Raw genomic sequence first — 17,681 nt, 5'->3', positions numbered from 1 at the left:
TTCTGGAATATCAATGGAAGCCTTGCGTGTGTATGGGCTGTTTTTGAAAACTCAACTATAATCAGTATTTAACTGTATTCAAGTCAGAAGCTGAAGTAAACTGATACTTTATTTACAAATGCAATCTTGTGTGATTTATATTGGTTTTGTTGTGTATAAATGGCATAGAGCTTAAAAAAGCCTTAAGATACAGAAAGCAATCAGTTGATTCAAATACAGTTACAAAACAAGGTAAATCTATGTTTTATTATTTTTTAAAGAAAATACAGTGCCTACAGCTGGTTTCAAAACAATGACAAAACTGGAAGTACCTGGCCTGTCCTCCTAGCCATCCAGTTATTCTTTTTCATAGACAAAGCTTAAATTCATTAAAAATGGCTTTGTTATATACAGACTGATATCTTCATTCCAAGAAACAAACAGAAAACAAATTAGCATGTACTGAAAGATCTTGTGGGTCATTTAATGATGGATTTGGGCGTTTCTGCTCTCGTGAGGATCTCTGGATTTCTTCAGTTGATAGTGAGTACATCACTCTGAATCTCGTGGCTCAACTGTGTCTGCAGATCACTCAGTTTCTTCTTTAGCCCCGCCAGGGCAGACAACACTATGGTCTCTGGCCGGAGGGAACCACAGGACTCCACATTATAGTAGAACCTGCCATAGATTTGGGGGCACAAGACAGTAAGTCCACTTTCATCACACATTGATTTATAAACTGATCAAAGCTTCACCAAAATGTGCTTGTTTTTCACAAACATCTGGGGATCATCCCATTCAACAACAACAACAAACATAAAAGAGCAAATTTTTTTCAAACATGAAAGCCCTGCAACACTATCACTCACCTATCTGGTTTGCCGTTTGGGTCATAAGCAGCTTGCACTTCATCTTCTTCAATCTCCGAGTATTCACTCTTTGGCCTGACACAAGACACACAGGAATAAGGGAATATAGAATATAGGCAATTAACAGTTCACTACACAATTTTTATAACACATAGCCAACTTTCAAGACAGAGACGCACCATTCCTCTGGACGGGGGTACACAGTGTGTCTAAGCGCATTGTCAGGGTCATACTCAAAGGCCACCCCAGCTGTGGGGTTCCACTTGGCATGCTCTTTTCCGAAGCCCTTCTTAGCAAACGCCCTGAGACGCAATTCTTGACCTTTTCGAAGTTTGACAAGTAAGATGTCTGTTGGAATCCAAGTAGAATAGGAGAGAAGAGTTTGTCAGCAGGGCCGGAGATGACAGAGAAATGGAAATAAACAAAGACCAGCACTGACAGAGAAAAAGGGAAGGTCTTGGCTCACCATCCTGTTCTACGTAGTCATTGGGATCGTTGTCTCGACTCCTTGAGGTCACCTAGAGACACACGCTACAAACATCAATACACTGCTGTATACAGAACAGCATATCTACTGACTATGACAGCATATCAGATTGCCTCTTACAGGTATCACACGTGGGTTGTTGGATAAAAGGTCCCTGGAGGTTACATGGCGTGTCTGGTCTTCTGTGCAGCGAACATCCAGGGTCAACTCAACAGAGCATTCAGGGCAAAAGTCATCACATGTACAGTCCTGCAGTGAACACATGGAGAGAACACAGGAGATTACATAGAGCAGAGTCCACATAATATAAATTGTGAGACATAAAAGTAAATGCCTCTAGCCTATTGTAACTAACTACTGTAAATCAGGTTCTCAAACACTCACTCTGGAGTACTGCATCTTATCCACGATGTCATCACTTGTAAGGGGGATGAGACCTGAGAAACCATACATACTTAGGCATACTCACACAAAAACATCATAATATCTATGCCCACACCAAAAATCCGGATGTAGCTGCTACTCACCGACTCTGTGGGCTATGAACTCATCATGGAGAACAGAAGAGTTGGCATCGATTTGGATCCAGTCAATTGCTAAGTGAGAAAACAATTAAGGTTACGAATTGCTACGTCAGAAAACAATTAAGGTTACTAAGAAATGTTTTATGAATATGGTCTAAACATTAACAATTCATTCCCTATTCCATATTATGAATATGGTCACAACACACAATTCATTCCTCACCTATAGTCGGAACCTCTGACATAAAAACGCGCCTGACAGAATTCGCAACCCTGCAAGGATTCAACAATGGAGAAGCACATATAACTTTACAAAAATAGCACGGACAGTGAAAGAAAAAATACAGTAGCAATCCTAGCGTTAGTCAGCATGTAAACTAACACGACAAATGTTCACAACAGACACTATGCTAACGGCGCAAACACAAACACTCACGATAAATCGGTATTCTCGATGACAAATTTCACATTCTCGTCTGAGAGTTCTGTGATTTTCACTGTCGGCTGATTGGCATATGGCATTATGAACGCAAGGATTTATGAAATATTGGGTAAAAACACAAGACACATACAGCTAATTACACTCGAATACACTTCAGAAAAGCGGCACTAGATTACACACAATTTCTGATTGGCTCTTGTGGTGATTTCGTATCCGGGTTAAAGTGCGCCGTCTATTTCCGTTACGTCAAAATAAAAGCCCCTTTTAAAAAATAAAAGTATGTCTGAGGCTGAAGTTATGATGCAAAGTTGGTCCGTGCAATCGCAATCAGGTATTTAGTCACATTTATTTAAAAATATATTAAATTAGTAGTTATGCAAGGAGTTTTTTTCTTGTAATGGTATTTTTTAAATAAAACAACTTCACGGGAAATATACAAGTCAATTTTATTGAAGAACTCCCAACAAAGGCTGATGCTAATTCACTTAATTTATTTTTGTTTTGTTTTTAACTTTACAGTAATACAATGGAAAAGATTATTGGGTCTGGGAAAGGGAAGGTGGAGGTTGGGGGGATTTGATGTAGACAATAACAGCTGAAACCCTGCTGGAATATAGACCAGTTGGCACAGCAACTTTCTTTTACAGTGTCTTAACGGGCAAGAAAAATGCAAAGCACATCATCCCCTGCATTAAGGTTGCGTTCAAGTAAAGTGACGAAAATCATTGGGTGCTTGGGCATTGAGCACACACTCTTGGTGGGGAGAGGTTGGGAGAGCTGTGAAGGTGACGCTGGCATATACAACTTCATCTTCTCTGGTTAAGCCCTGTGATGTTTTTCAGCTATAAACAGAAGTAAGACCAGTCAGCCACAGCAACAGACACAGTAAAATGTTCCAGTGAAAAATGATATGGGCATTTTCTGATTATATAGTTATTGGTACTGTAGTCACCGGAGATGCTGATTAAGATATAATTTAACAGATATTCTCCATAATTGTCTATATAATTTGAAAACTGAAAAGAGCCAAACCTAATATTAACTTACTGTAACTGCAGCTCCCATAAGTCCCTGTGCCACTGCCTCACCAGTGGACTGCACCTGAGGGACACAAGAACACTGCAATTAACCAAACAGGTCATTTGACATCACAGGGAATGCAAATAATGATTAAGAGGAGGCTGTTGGCAGGGGGTATTCAGTAATTACACCACACTACGCATAATACCTGTTTTGCTGTACTAGCCATGTTGACTACATCCTGGATACGGTTGTCAAGGAAAGTCCAAGTGTCCTGGAAGTCGGGAGAAGAGTCTTGCAACATCACCAGCTCTGTGGTATTATAGATCCCAGTCAGGGCTGCCCGTTTGGTATACCAGTTCATCTGTGCAATTTCAAAACATGACAAAAAAGGGACAATATTGTTCATTAAGTTCACACAACATTCTTCAGCTGAGAGACAGCACTGGTGAAACTATTCTGAGTTGCAGATAGTATAGGGTTATGAAAGCAGCAAAAGATAGCAAAAATGCAAATGAGGCTACTCACATCTGTGGAACGATCACCTGCATAGTACCAGATGTCATCTATTAGTGTGGACAGATGCTTTAGACTGTGTGGGATGTTATGTGGGAGAATCAGGATGCTCATAGCCTGAAAAGGAAAACAGACATGTAAGTTAAGGGTTAGGGTTGACGGAAAAACGAATGGTAAGACTGCCTTCTGCGGCATGAGTAATGCCATAATACCTGTGGCCATGTATCGATGTAAGGGATGTGCATCCTCAACCGTGTCTCAACCGCATCTCGCAAAAACTCTGCAGTTTTCTTTTGTCTGCAAAAACACAAGTATGCTCCGATAAAATAATAGAACACTCTTATACGAAATTAACTATCATTCAGTCCTGTGTAATGTATTTGATATGACGATATGATACTCTTCAAAGGGGGAGGCAACAGTGAACTTAATTTCATTAAGACACCTGAGTATATTTTTTCATCACACACAATGAACTTTCCCTAGAATATAAAGACAAAGGACTTAGCTACAGTGTGCTTGAAGGAAATTATATAGCTAGATTCTGTCACAGGTCACTGGGCAGGTGCAGTTAAATATAACTAGCTAGCAGCAGAACATTCATATACAGTGAAATTAAACAACATCTATTGCAAAGTATTGCTGATGCACATTTATCCTGAGATGAGGACATACTCAGCTTGACCAAGCTGGACGTGCTTGTGCTGTTCGGCCAGGATCTCTGTGAGCTGAGTGTTACACTGGCCGACAAAGTGAAGCACCAGGTCTCCTGCTCCATTAATGAACATTCCGGTAGAGGCAGAGGACAAACCCAAAGTCTAACACAAGGAAATTTAAATCAGAGTTTTTTTCTTGTCTTCATTTTCTATGCAAACTACAACAATCCACCCATCTTGAATAGAATCCACTTACCTCTGCTCCAGCTGCAATAGCCTCAACCGTCCAACCGTGCTGCGGGACAAAGTCTAGAGCTGCCGTCAGGATACGCTCTGCCAGCTGCTCTTCAGTCTCATAGTCCTCATTTTGCTCCCCACTCTGATCCTGGTAGCTGGAGTTCAGAAAATGTATGATAGATGAAGGGATGCAGGTCTTTGAAATGCAACCAGATTTATTCAAAGTAATGAGCTAAAATAAAATGACATTTGGTACATTAAGTCAAAATGTTCAAAGCCATTACTAGACATTCAGCACTAACCTTGTGTTACCTTGGGGGTCCTCTTGCCCTGTAGCAGCACCACCTGCAGATGCCTCATGTGTGGAAGTTGACGTCCCCTCGTCTGCAGTTGATGAGTGGGTCTGGTAGTGCTCATGGTGGGGAGTAGATGAGGAGGCAGATGCAGGATCTTTGGATTCATCATGCACCCGCAGCAGGGCAGCGCGATGGAAGCCTCGTCTGATGTTGCTGCTCTGAGGATTGGCTGCTGCCTGCACTACCACTAAAAGGAAAGACAGCCTAGGCTAAATGCTGAGTGACCTTTTTGGGGTGTGTAAGGCAGATAAGTCACACCAAGCTCTTTCGAGATGTAGTATGGAAACATCTATTTTCACCATTTCCTTCGCCCTCTACAACTTAATGTCTTTTATTGCTTATTTTGTTTTGGTTTATTTGTACATTTCACAGCAAATATTGTTTTCTATTTATTTTGTCATTGTAATCTCGGCATCACTGAAAATAAAGTGCTTGGCTGACGTTCATGGGGTTTATTGATTATTCTTCTAACTGTAAATACTTGTTTTATTTGCCATAAGGTGAATGGTAACTGTAGACAGTCACACACTTTTAAAGTATTTATAGTATTAATTCAGCAGACGTTTGTCCACAGAGTATTGAAAAAAAATTGCTTTACTAGACCACAAAATCTGCTGAATGTTTCACGTTGACTGATGAGCGGCTTACCTAACAGTTAAAGTTACTCCAAGAAGTGACGCCCCCCTCCTCACATAGCAAGCAAGCTAATTTTATCCTGACTTATAACAAATGCTTAGCGTTAACGCTTTTTATGAGAAACCAACTGATAAACCAGTCTATAAACTCGAACTTCTCCTCTCCACAAACTAACAGTTTGCTCGTGTAATGCTGTCCTTCAGGACAGGATCACCTTGCTCAACTCCATATGACATTTGGCGACATACCAGCCAGCTACTGCTAGCCACATTAGCAAAAGCATGAGCTACCTAGCAAGAATTACGTTGCAGAAAGGTTTCGTTACATGATAAAGTGATAAATATCATCACCATAGACTGACAAAAGTACCCTCTTTCAGACTCACCACTGGCCAGACTTCGCAAAGCCCTCCCAGCTTTTAGTCCTCTTAATAGCGCCGCCATGTCCAGATTGAACTACGCGTTCCGTTTATTTACTGCGTAGATTGCATGCGACCACACGTAACGTTACGTCATTAGTGGAGCAGCGAGGGTGCCAAGTGGAGAACAGTGTACTGAGGTGAAATTTAACATTTTAATTCGGGTAAGTGTGAAATTGGCTTTACAGTATGCCATCACAGCTTAGTTCTGAATTCTATCAATACCAAACCTGATGTAGTTTTCTCTAAAATTATGACAATTATTTCTGTGCTGCGTCACGTTGTCATCTTATCAGATAGTTAGCATTTTAATAAATGTTAGCGGTTATCTTTCTTCACTTAGAGCTACGTAGAATAATTTTCATTCAGAGAATATGTCTTTAGAAGATGATTCTGTATAACAGCAATATGCTTAATGTAAGCTCTTGGTTTAGAATGAGTTTTAGTTATGGGTCATGTCAGCTGTAACCTCAAAGTTATGCTACGTTAATCAGCCAGTTTCCTCTCATTGCTTTGCTCGAATGTTCTTTGTTTACATGACTGGCTAACGTTAGCCAAACTAGATGTACCGCAGAGCGGTACAAAATATGACCGCCGCCCAGTCCAGCACATGTTTTCCACAAAAATAAGTCACGCTGAAAGGCATATATGGTTCTGTCTCATTGAATTGCATTATGCAGACTCAATTCTCACTGGTATCTGCTAGACAACAAGTACCAAAACATGATTAGTTCATAGATTTCACATGTAATATACATTTTATACAACCCCACCCCCATCTTGCCTGTTCATAATTCAGAGAAATTCTTGAATTGTGTGCGTGTACATGTTTATGTTTATGTGTGTGTGTGTGGGTAGGGTGGGTATGTGTGCGTGCATGTGTGTGTTTGCCTGTTTATGTGCCTGTGTGTGTGCATGTGCATGCATGCGTATATATGTCTACTGTGTGAGTATGTGTCATCATTAGGGATTACTGTGAATGTATGTGTGTGCGTGTGTATCTGTTTATGCACATGTGTGCATATGGAATGGGTTTACATGACCCCTGGAGGCAAACATACGCAAAAAATTGGTCATCCTAGGCCCTACGGTTCTCAAGATATTCACATAAAACTGTGTCTGCCCTACCCTCCTTTCGGGGGGTCCAGTCCAGCGGGGGGGGGGTTACAGATCAAAACGAAAAGCGATTGTTCTATGCTATCCATGTGGGGTTACATGCCCACCAAGTTTCGTGTACCCCGGTCTTACAGTGTCCCGGGAATCCTTGACGGAAATTTGGACGTGAAAAAGAAAAAAAAAATCTGACTAAACCTATAATTATATACATATATATATATATTTATATATATATATATATATATATATATTATATATAAACCTAAACCTATAATTATATACGTTCGACTATTTGTGCCATGCCCGCAGTTCGAGCATTCAATGTCCAGAAACCAAATATTAGAATGGATGAGTAAATTAGAACCATATATTAGTAGATCGATGTATGATAAGGGGCACAAGGCCTCTGTTCAAGCCCAGCTGTCATCTACAGTAAGTTAATACCACGACTGTTTGAAATGACAGTGTGCTCGCTGTCAAGGATACTTGTGATGTGTTGTGGACGTGCTGCTTTCTGTGACCGCTATTTAAAGGGGAACCGGTTTAGACCTGCATATGAAATGCTTGGATTCAAATGCTTTGCTGCAGGTTGAAATGGCAGACTTGGGATTGAAAGCAGGTGACCGGGTTCTGTTTGTATGGACTCAGCCATCATCTCCAGCCCTTCTGAAGGAGTTCGCCGAAACTCTTGGGGGGCTTGTAGGTGAACAGGGGCAGCTGTCAGTGGAAAATATGGAAAGACTGGTGTTGTGTGAGTATGAAGCCATGTACTTTTGATATTGAACTCGTATCCATGTCATTTTGTACATTATTATGTATGTTCCTATTTACTGATGTTATGATGTTTCACTCCAGTGTTGTATGAGTCATCGCCTGCTCTTCTCTCATCAGCTTCTCATCCAGCATCCAGCTATGATTGGGTTCTGTCTGGACTTCTGCCTGATAGCTCGCCCATCCACAACTCTGAGCTACTGGAGGAGATTGCTAGAATCATGAAACCTGGAGGGAAGCTTGTTCTAGAGGAGGCAGTTACTGGTGAGAAGTGCCAATTGTGATTCAGCTGAACAAAAGACTCACCACAAGAAAAAGGATTAGTGATTGGCCCAATTGTTGTCAGTATTGGTTAGCAATTTAGTTCCACATGTATCTCTACCTTTTCTGATGATTTAAAATCCAAAACTTTGACGTGTTATCAAGATTTTCAAAAATGAGATGGGGTAGAACCCGCAATCAGTGACTCTCCTACATAATTGTTGGCTAAGTGGGCTTTGTTGTCATTGGCAACTAACCATAAAGGAGTTAGGTTGATGATATTCATTGGAGGAGGGATGCTGCAGTTGCTACTTGGACTGATACCCCAAATAGTTGGTGCAAAATATAATAATTTATTTGGTGAAAATGTCTAACATATCCTTTCCACCAGGCTCTGAAAGCAATGGTGTGAGGACAGCAGAGAAGCTAATGTCAGTCCTGAAGCTATCAGGTCTGATATCAGTCACTGAGGTAAGCAGATAGACACATGAGGTTGAGTTCTGGTAGTGTTTCAGACACTTTTTGGCTTGCAGACAACAACTGAAGCCTGCACTGCTTTCAGGTTAAGAAAGAACCTCTGAGCACAGAGGCCACATCAGCTCTGAGAACAGCCACAGGGTTCCAGGGGAACACTCTGTCACGTGTGCGCCTATCAGCAGCCAAGCCTAATTATGAGGCAGGCGCCACCAGCCAGCTAAAGCTCAGCTTCGCCAAGAAAACCCCTAAACCAGGTGGGTTTCTATGGTCTTCATAGGCCACTGTAAGTACCAGTAGTTGATTTTATTTTCCTCTGAGATTGTGCGCTGCACTTCTTTGTATTTTAGCGGAGAAACCAGCCCTCGACCCAAGTGCAGCCAAACTGTGGACTCTGTCTGCTAATGACATAGATGATGATGATGTGGTGAGTGACTGTCTAGACCAGTTTCTTTAAAATGCACTGCTCATTCAATTCATTATCTGATAGCTGACCTTGTCTTGCTTTGTCTGCAGGATCTGATCGACTCAGATGCTCTTCTTGACGCAGACGACTTGAAGAAACCTGACCCAGCCTCTCTGAAAGCCCCCACATGTGGTGAAGGTGCAAAAAAGAAAAAAGCTTGCAAGAACTGGTAGGGGAAATGCAGTCTTGCATCTTATAAGGATATAAAACTTTTAGACATTAAATGTAAACTTGAATATCCAAAATGGTAAGGTCCCTCATCATTGAATTCTTCATCTCACCCTAGTACATGTGGACTAGCTGAAGAGTTGGAGCAGGAGAGTAAAGGAGCTCAGAAAGCCAGCCAGCCCAAATCTGCCTGTGGAAGTGTAGGTTTCCACGCTCAACCATACAGTCATCTTATTACTTACTGAGACTATTGTTCTCTTGTGTGTGTGTTGAACTTCAGCGATATTAATTCAAGATTTTTGTTTTTTTTTGCAGTGTTATTTGGGCGATGCCTTCCGATGTGCCAGCTGTCCATACCTTGGGATGCCTGCTTTTAAGCCAGGAGAGAAAGTGCTGTTGGACAACATGCAGCTCACTGATGCATAGATGTTTCATAGACACTTGTCCAGTTCGTTGGCAGTCTACATTCCTCCCTCCCATCCCGTCAGCCTTTGATTTTGAATCTCAGCATAGGTAGAAAGGTCAGAGCCACCATTAAGCTGCACATTTCAGACATGTTTTGAGCTGGCTTTGCTCTCATGGTGATTCTGTGACAGCACCAGTATCTGTTCCCCATCACTGTATTGCCATATAGTAAAGGTTTCCAAAGTGTGCTATTTGTTCCCATAACGTACATGGCTAAAGTCAAGGTGGACTTAATGGTAAACACTGTACAGTATGTAAACTGCTTTCTATATCAATATTCACAATCAGTATACCAGCAGGTTCTAATGCTGACCTTTCACATGTGCACTTCATACTCTACCAATCGAAGTAGAAAATTCCCGTGATTTGTTCATTTTTTTTTGTTTATCTCCCCCGAATCCCCGTTTCACAAATTATGCGCACAAAGTTCTGAATTGTATACTGATGTGTCTGTATAAAGTGTAATATTTAAGAATAAAAATGTAATTACAGGTACTATTTCTACCTTTGATGTATTTTGCATAATCAATTCACACGCCACTCTTTCCACTACAAAACACAACCTATTTTAATATTTGTTCATCTTTGTCAAAACCACAGCGTCATAGCCAACTTGAACTGGTACAAAAATGTTATAGGTAAGTCAATATTTTCAGAGAAAAAAAATGGATTATTAAAGAGGTTTTCAACATGAGACTGGAGAGAAAAGTACAGAGACTGAAATAAATACTTAAAAAATCTGAATGTGAGATCTTAATCTTTGGTAGTTATCCATTTGTTTTTCCCACCATAAGACTGCAGTTCATGCACTTCAAGGCTGTGCACTGAAGGCTATTAAGGCAAAGCAACAGAAAAGTCCATCTTGATGTCACCTATGCTGGGGTCAAAGGTCAGATTGTAGGACACCGCAGCTCTCTCGTCTCCTGAGCTCTCCCATGCTGACCTCAGAAAGTACACACCCTGCTTTCTGTGGGGACTCCATTCACAGGCACCCTGCAGGGAGAGTCAAATGCAGAGACCACTTAACTGTTTAACAGAACCATCTTGTAAACTTGCTCTAAGTAGTTGGTGTCAACTTGCAGGATTTGTTTTCACGCACCTCTTCACTGACCGGTTCCACTAAGCCCATGCTCAGGGTGACATCGTCTGTCAGTTGGAATTCCATCCATAGAGCAACTCCGTGGCAGCATCCTCTCCTGCACATAATAAACTACTCATTGCAATGACAGTGTTTGGGTTTTCCAAAAACTCCTTGAGTATCCTCACATTACAATGTTAAAATGTGGCTGTAAGACGGGCCAAAGAGAGTACCACATTTTCTAAATAGCCTGTATCCAAGGGTCCATATTCTGAGATGGGGCGTTTTCTAATGAGAGAAGAACCTAGTTGTCTTACCTCAGGAGTGGCACTGACCCCTGGCTGCTGACCGGTTGCTCGGGAACACACTGCTGGAAGTCAAAGGTCATGACGGGGCGAGGCTCAGTCAAGGCGCGACAAGGGTACTCCCACAGGGGTTGTGGTTCTGCCTCGCGTGACTCACGGAAGTCCAAAGATTGCTGAGAGGAATACAACTCCATTAACATCTATTGACATTGTTTTTTTTTACTTTTCATTATTCTGTACTCCAATGAAAGGCCAAGTAATGCAGTGAGAATGCATCCCACCTGGACCATCTCATCCATAGGTCCCACATCAAAGCCTTCACACGTGCCACAGGGAGCTCTTATTCTCCACAGGTCCTGGCAGAGGAATACAAAGAAAATAAATAAACATAAACAAGAAATAAACAAATATTTAAAAATAAATAAAACAGACATGCCAATATCCTGTATTTGTCAAACAGAATGTCCACAAAGGGGTAAGTAAGACAGAAGAGGGAGTATACAGAGGCTTCTTTACCCGAAACTCGACTCCCATCATGTAGAGTGTGGCAGACCTGGGCAGGATGGTGGCGTTGGGTTGGAGCAGCTGGGCTAAAGCAGTGCGGCAGTACCAGAAGAACAGAGAGTGCCAGGGCAGCAGGGTGGTGCTGAAGTACGGCTCTCCTACGAGCACTGACACCTAAGGACAGTCCCAGAGAACACAGGGCAGGTCAGCGGACAAGTCTCGGCCCCGAGTCTGCACACACCTGTCCATCACCCAAGAAACAGTATGTAGTCGATAAGAGTTAACTTGAGGCAGGGAGTACCTGTTGGCCGTCTAGGTCTGCAGATGTGACCTGTTCAGGTCGCATCCCTAACACCTGGACCTTGCCCTTCAGGGAGTTGAACTCGAGGATCTGAGAAGAGGAAAGACCCCATCCATGTTAATCTCTGTTGAGATAATCTATCTATCAATCTGTAGCCATCAAGGATACCTTGCTTATTTTTTGTAGAGAATAAAATAAGTGAAGTATTACCTGTTCAATCACTTGACGGGACATGCCAGAGTTTTCAATAGTGAACACCTGTAGTTGAGTAGAGTGGTCATTATAGATTAAATATAAAGTGAAACATTGGACGTGTGTGCTGTTTTTAACCAGATTATAATGTGTGGGTCAAAAGAGTGAGATTTACCTTTTGAGCACCAAGCATGGAAGCAAAAAGTGGAAGCAAACTTCCATCACTCACACCGAGACAAATGCTGTCAGGTTTTAACACCTGTCAAAAATTAAATAAAATATTTAATTATAGATAGATAGATAGATAGATACTTTATTGATCCCCAAGGGGAAATTCAAGAATACGATATATTATATTATATATTTTAAGATACAAGCTAGGAGGACAGTTTCAATGTCATATAGCCACTCACGGCATATTTCAATGCCAATTCATGTGTATGTGTGATCAAACCAAGCAAACCTGCATAGACTAACAGCAAAGTGTATTTAGTGTAACTCACACTACGTAGAGCACTGATGTAGCTCTCGTTTCTGTGTCGGTCATTCAGTTCTCCAAAGCGAGGTCGTGTCCACACTAAGTGGGCCTGACAGGTACACATGGGCCGATCCAATGACCTCTCCACACTGCTCTGTTGGCTGGTATATTTTACATTTTGATTGGATTATATAAAAAAATAAATGCATTTTTCATTCATCTGTAATCTGAGATGCTTTCCATACAGTTTTACCAAAACCCTTCTTGGTTTTACAACAATGCACACTGAATTTTCATGAATGTGTTTATCAGAGAGCGTCACACTTTAATGAAGTTAGCAAGCTGATTCAAATGAGATTTATAATTGAATGGCAAAATATGTCATCTATTGACATACTGAAAATATCAACTAAATACTGAGATTTACAAAACAAATAGATAGCGGTTGGCTTAGATGCAACACTCACAACTGAAAGCAATGCTGAAAGCCATCAGCAGGATACCAGATATGAAATATGAGCTAGGGGAAACACTGCATGTTTGCAGATATTTGTGGGTATTTGTTGTGTAAGTTTACCTGCAGGAGAGGTTATACCAGAGGCTGTAGTCATCATGGTTCACAATGAGACTAACCTCCTCCCCTTCTCTCACGGTCATCTCAGATGGGAGGAAGTAGACACTCTGCATCCAGTGATCCCGCCACTGTGCACACAACACAATGATGAGACCTAAACAAATAACCAGACCGATGCATCATAGGTCACTTTTAAAAACGTTCTCTCCATATACTCACAGGACACTCCTGAGGGTCTGAATAGGTCCAGCTAGGGGCCATGGAGCACACGATGCTCCCCTCTGGGTCCATGTCTATGTCCCACCAGGACAAGATGACCTGAGCTTGTCCGCTGGCCTGGGCTTGGAACTTGCATGAATAGGACTGTGAGGCACTGCTGACAGGCTGGCTGAAGTCCACACTGTATAAAACAAGTAGGGATGGGGAGGAGAATGAACAAAGACACTTCATATCATACTGAAAAGGTGTGGATTCCATGAAAACAGCTACAGTAGACATTTTATACTTTCCAGCAAAAGATACTAGCCTAGAAATCTGTCCTCCTTACATTTCCCTACTTAATATGAAGTTAAAATATTTACAAATTATTCAAATGGTTCTCTGCTACATGCCATCACTCACCTGAACATGGTGCAGAGGGGTCCGAGTGGCGTGAAAGAGTGCGGAGGCACCTGGCTGAGCTGAATGTCGCAGACGGAGGGCGCTCCAGCGCAGCAACCCACGGCTGAGGGCGGCATCAGACGCTTGTCATCGTCAACCTCGACGGGCTGCAGCTGTGTCCAGCTCCACAGCCTTTCGGACTCCACCAGCTGGGCGTATACGGTGCCGCGATGGGGCACCGCCTCACAGCCTCTCTGAGTAGGACATGGAAGGGTCAGGACTTGTGTGAGCCATGAAGGGGTTATGCTTAAACAGGTTGCTTTAATGTCATTGTGTAAGTTACTGAATCTCTTTTTTTAGTGTCCCCACAAAATGACGGTGATCTGCATGGTTAAGCATTCAAATAAAGAACAAAGCTTATCTCCAGTTCACAAGATGCCATCTCTGTATCTTACATTCTACCCCAAACCCCTCTTTACCTGGACTAGGTGCATATGGGCATGTTCATAGCTCTGTACCTGGACTAGGTGCGTATGGGCATGTTCATAGCTGGGCAAGGCTCCTTCTCCAATCAACTCTGTGTCAAATAGCTCAGTGACAAGGACATTAGCTCTTGTGAGCATGTCTCCATCTGCGATAAAGAAACCTTGAATTAACCTCTTACAAGTCAAATGCACTATCAACATAACTCACATGAGATAGTGTGCTCTCTGAAGTAGAGAAGAGAAGTGGGATGGCAAGTCTCACCTGGACCCACTGTGACTTCTGTGGAATGTTTATTGATAACCTTGATTTTGTCAGCAAATCCATTTTTCTTTACAATTGAGATTGCAGCATCAGCCATGGGCTTGAAAACCTACAGGTGGCAAAACAAATTCACCCAAGTTTAATTACAGCTCAGCTTGGCGACCATCTGTTGTTGTTATTGTTGTGCCTGGTTACAGCATCTACAGTGAGTGCTCAGTAAAAGGACCGAATGGGAACATCAAGTTCACTTCTAACCTCCACTGCATAGCAGTAATCCGCTCCAGCAGTGACAGCCATCATGGACAACAGACCAGTTCCAGTGCCAATGTCGAGGACAATAACCTTCTCCCCACGAGCCTTTACCCTCTCAACTGCAGCTTTGATGCCTTGGTAGTACTTCACGTTCTAATACAGATACATATCTTAGTTCAGAAATTATTTGATAACCATGTACATTACAATGAACACATCAGCAGTCAGAGCACATATCCTTTACTCATCCATTGTTTCAGCAGATACTCACTCTGTCCCGGTCATGTAACATGTCAGCATAACAGGACCTGTTCAATGAAAATCCAGGTGTAAGATCGAGGTTTACCCTAACTTTTTCTGCACTCTTCAAACATAATATTATTTCATCATGTTAGTAACTGATCTCAAGACATTGACAACATTAGACAAACGATTTAAGAATGGCGTTTGGTGTAATGTCAATCCTGGGGTTTTACATACATTTAAAAAAACTGATATTCACATAGGCTAAGGCGTAAATGTAGTCTAACGTTACCTCGCAATCTCTTGATGATAATCATATTCTTCACTTTCCTCCACCCAGTCAAGAGCGCCTGTGGTAGGATTTGCGCGGCCGCAAAATGTCTTCATGATACCAAATCTTCCGTGCTTTCATAAAATATGTCCCTGAATATTTCCGAAAATTCACACAAAATGATAATCTGTGATGAAGATTACAGCAGCATTGCATTCATGGAGGCAGACATGCTTCAGACGCCTATACGACCACGTGACTCAAGTGAAGTCTCGACCAGGTATCGCGAGGATTGAAAGAGCGATTTTGTTTGTCCAATTTTTTTTATGTATTTATATGAGACAGTAGTCTCTAGGATGTAGTGGTGCATATAGTGGATGATTGTGTTTCTCTAAAAAGGTAACCTATTTAACTTAAAAGGTAGCCTATTATTTAACTTAAAGTAAGATAGAAATCACTATCTGAATATAGTTTAATTTAGCATTTCAGTTCATAGGCAGCAAGATGGCATTCAGCTGATGTATCTACTGCACTATAATTCTTTTCTTTAGTTAAGGATGACATGTGAGGTAGACCATTTGAGAATTTCACACAAAGACAATGTCATCCTCTCCTGTGTATTGTTATACCCCACCGTTACGTGGCCCTATGAACAAAATCCCACCACTGACCCAAAATCCTCATAAATAATAACACCTTTTAAAATGCCCCAGTGGAATTTATTACATCAAAACATACCATGACAAGACACTACAAAGTCCAAATCAAAAGACAATACAAAATCCCATGCTGGGAGGCAGCAAGACAGCCAGCAGTCCCCACACCAAAAGCCTCTCTTCAGGAACAGGATCGTCAAGTCCTTTTAACTCCTGATCAGTCAGCTGGTCAGGTGCTCCCAATTAAGGCAATGCAGCGCACCTGAGCAGAGGTAGAGAAGAGAGAACAGGGACAAACAGCACTGGGAACACACACAGCCGTAACAGTATTTTCAAATTGGCTAGGCTACTGTGTGTTGGGTATTTGTCAATCTGCAAAATCCCAGATGCTCACAAGATATAGGCCTACTCTTGGATGTTGTCCTTCTTCACCATAGCTGAATGCATGTTGTAATCCTTCATTATGTATGGTGCAGGGGTGCAGCTAGAGGGGGAGAGTTAGGACGATTCTAAAGGCCCAGCACTGACAGGGGGCCCCCAGAGAGCCCCCCGATAATATATAGTATTATTGTATAGAACTATTGTCTGTCATAGGGCCCACATTATCTAGCAGTGCCCCTATGGTGAATTTGTATACCTACAGACTGAGAAGCAAGGCCAGTCATGTGAACATGATTCATTAATTTGAAAGTGCCAATCATGGTGGTGGTTAAATCATTTAAACATAACACAGTAACACACTAGTAAATAATCCAAACATACATTCCAAATATACCATTTTATTAATGTAACTTAAAATGTTGTAAATGATGTTCACATTGCAGGTGGTGCAGCAGTGAAAAGTGATGGTGTGCAATAGACCAGGAACAAGCACTGTCCCACAACAACCAGTGTCTGAGAAAGGTGTTGTGTATGGAAGCAGTTTAAATGTATTAGTGACAGGAGGTAACATGGTTGTGATAAAAAAGTTGTCATATGAAAAGACAGAACAAGTGGCCATGGCCACTATGACCATGATTGCTGTATCACTATTTTGTGTTCTTATTTTGCTTCATTCTTTTCTCTGTCTCCTCGATCTCCCTCCACATCTCATCATAGTCGAGGTCATCCTCATCCTCATTCTTCTTCCCCTCCTCTATTGGTGGCACCAGCTGTTTTCCATTCTTCACATTTGGAGATGACATATTTGCTTTTGCAGTCTCTAGTTGGCTTTTGGGAGGTTGTGAGAATTCAGACACTTTACCAGCATTTACTTTCAGTGGCACCAAAGGTTTCCCAACTGCCGCTTTTAGAGATGGCAGATCTGCTTTGGATGCTTCCGCCTGCTTCCCAGTCATCCCTTTAGGAGATGGCAGATCTTTTGGGTGATTCTAATGAGTTTCCACCCATCACTTTTGGAGCTGACAAATTTGCTTTGGGTGTCTCTAATGGTTTTCCAACCATTGCCTTTGGAGCCGAGACATGCATTTCTCTTTTCTGTGCATTACTGTCAATCTCAAACTGCCTCATCAGAACCTCAAGCTCCTGGTCACACAACTGATCATCAGTTTCTTTCTTTGGAGGCTTTGTTGATATTTTTGGACTATTCTTTGGAGATTTTGCCTTTAGCTCAAACACGT

At 41.8% G+C, this 17,681-nt stretch overlaps 4 protein-coding genes across 5 annotated transcripts; 1 reads left to right on the top strand and 3 right to left on the bottom strand.

The window, feature by feature from the left end:
• Positions 1-231: 231 nt before the first annotated feature.
• On the bottom strand, positions 232-2,533 carry polr2c (RNA polymerase II subunit C). Its single transcript, XM_048257786.1, has 9 exons — positions 2,296-2,533; positions 2,083-2,132; positions 1,863-1,931; positions 1,720-1,772; positions 1,456-1,584; positions 1,315-1,366; positions 1,028-1,196; positions 849-923; positions 232-657 (listed from the first exon to the last, which is right to left on the bottom strand). Exons 1-9 carry the CDS (start codon positions 2,379-2,381, stop codon positions 513-515), a joined length of 828 nt encoding a protein of 275 aa, XP_048113743.1. The 5' UTR covers positions 2,382-2,533; the 3' UTR covers positions 232-512.
• Positions 2,534-2,733: 200 nt separating this feature from the next.
• coq9 (coenzyme Q9 homolog (S. cerevisiae)) lies at positions 2,734-6,231 on the bottom strand. Its single transcript, XM_048257784.1, has 9 exons — positions 6,108-6,231; positions 5,033-5,273; positions 4,750-4,885; positions 4,513-4,655; positions 4,050-4,134; positions 3,850-3,954; positions 3,530-3,685; positions 3,349-3,402; positions 2,734-3,143 (listed from the first exon to the last, which is right to left on the bottom strand). The coding sequence occupies exons 1-9, from the start codon at positions 6,163-6,165 to the stop codon at positions 3,108-3,110; spliced, it is 1,014 nt and encodes a 337-aa protein (XP_048113741.1). The 5' UTR covers positions 6,166-6,231; the 3' UTR covers positions 2,734-3,107.
• Positions 6,216-10,356, top strand: ciapin1 (cytokine induced apoptosis inhibitor 1). Its single transcript, XM_048257785.1, has 9 exons — positions 6,216-6,304; positions 7,845-8,007; positions 8,148-8,291; positions 8,680-8,759; positions 8,851-9,019; positions 9,113-9,189; positions 9,279-9,397; positions 9,515-9,596; positions 9,712-10,356. Exons 2-9 carry the CDS (start codon positions 7,851-7,853, stop codon positions 9,820-9,822), a joined length of 939 nt encoding a protein of 312 aa, XP_048113742.1. The 5' UTR covers positions 6,216-6,304; positions 7,845-7,850; the 3' UTR covers positions 9,823-10,356.
• A 9-nt stretch (positions 10,357-10,365) lies between these two features.
• prmt7 (protein arginine methyltransferase 7) lies at positions 10,366-16,118 on the bottom strand. Of its 2 annotated transcripts, XM_048257783.1 has the most exons (18): positions 16,103-16,118; positions 15,428-15,558; positions 15,164-15,200; positions 14,896-15,045; positions 14,641-14,749; positions 14,412-14,524; positions 13,915-14,147; positions 13,513-13,693; positions 13,297-13,421; positions 12,745-12,880; positions 12,417-12,500; positions 12,260-12,307; positions 12,050-12,139; positions 11,761-11,922; positions 11,526-11,600; positions 11,257-11,417; positions 10,961-11,057; positions 10,366-10,854 (listed from the first exon to the last, which is right to left on the bottom strand). In XM_048257783.1, exons 2-18 carry the CDS (start codon positions 15,520-15,522, stop codon positions 10,696-10,698), a joined length of 2,055 nt encoding a protein of 684 aa, XP_048113740.1. In that variant the 5' UTR covers positions 15,523-15,558; positions 16,103-16,118; the 3' UTR covers positions 10,366-10,695. The 2 variants fall into 2 exon arrangements, with proteins under 2 accessions (XP_048113740.1, XP_048113739.1); XM_048257782.1 differs by lacking the exon at positions 16,103-16,118 and having other exon boundaries at positions 15,428-15,677.
• Positions 16,119-17,681: the final 1,563 nt, after the last annotated feature.

Source organism: Alosa alosa, chromosome 11 (assembly GCF_017589495.1).
Source record: "Alosa alosa isolate M-15738 ecotype Scorff River chromosome 11, AALO_Geno_1.1, whole genome shotgun sequence".
Classification (NCBI taxonomy): domain Eukaryota; kingdom Metazoa; phylum Chordata; class Actinopteri; order Clupeiformes; family Clupeidae; genus Alosa; species Alosa alosa.
The sequence above is the reverse complement of the archived record's forward strand: the minus strand, read 5'-3'. Positions and strand labels throughout refer to the sequence as shown.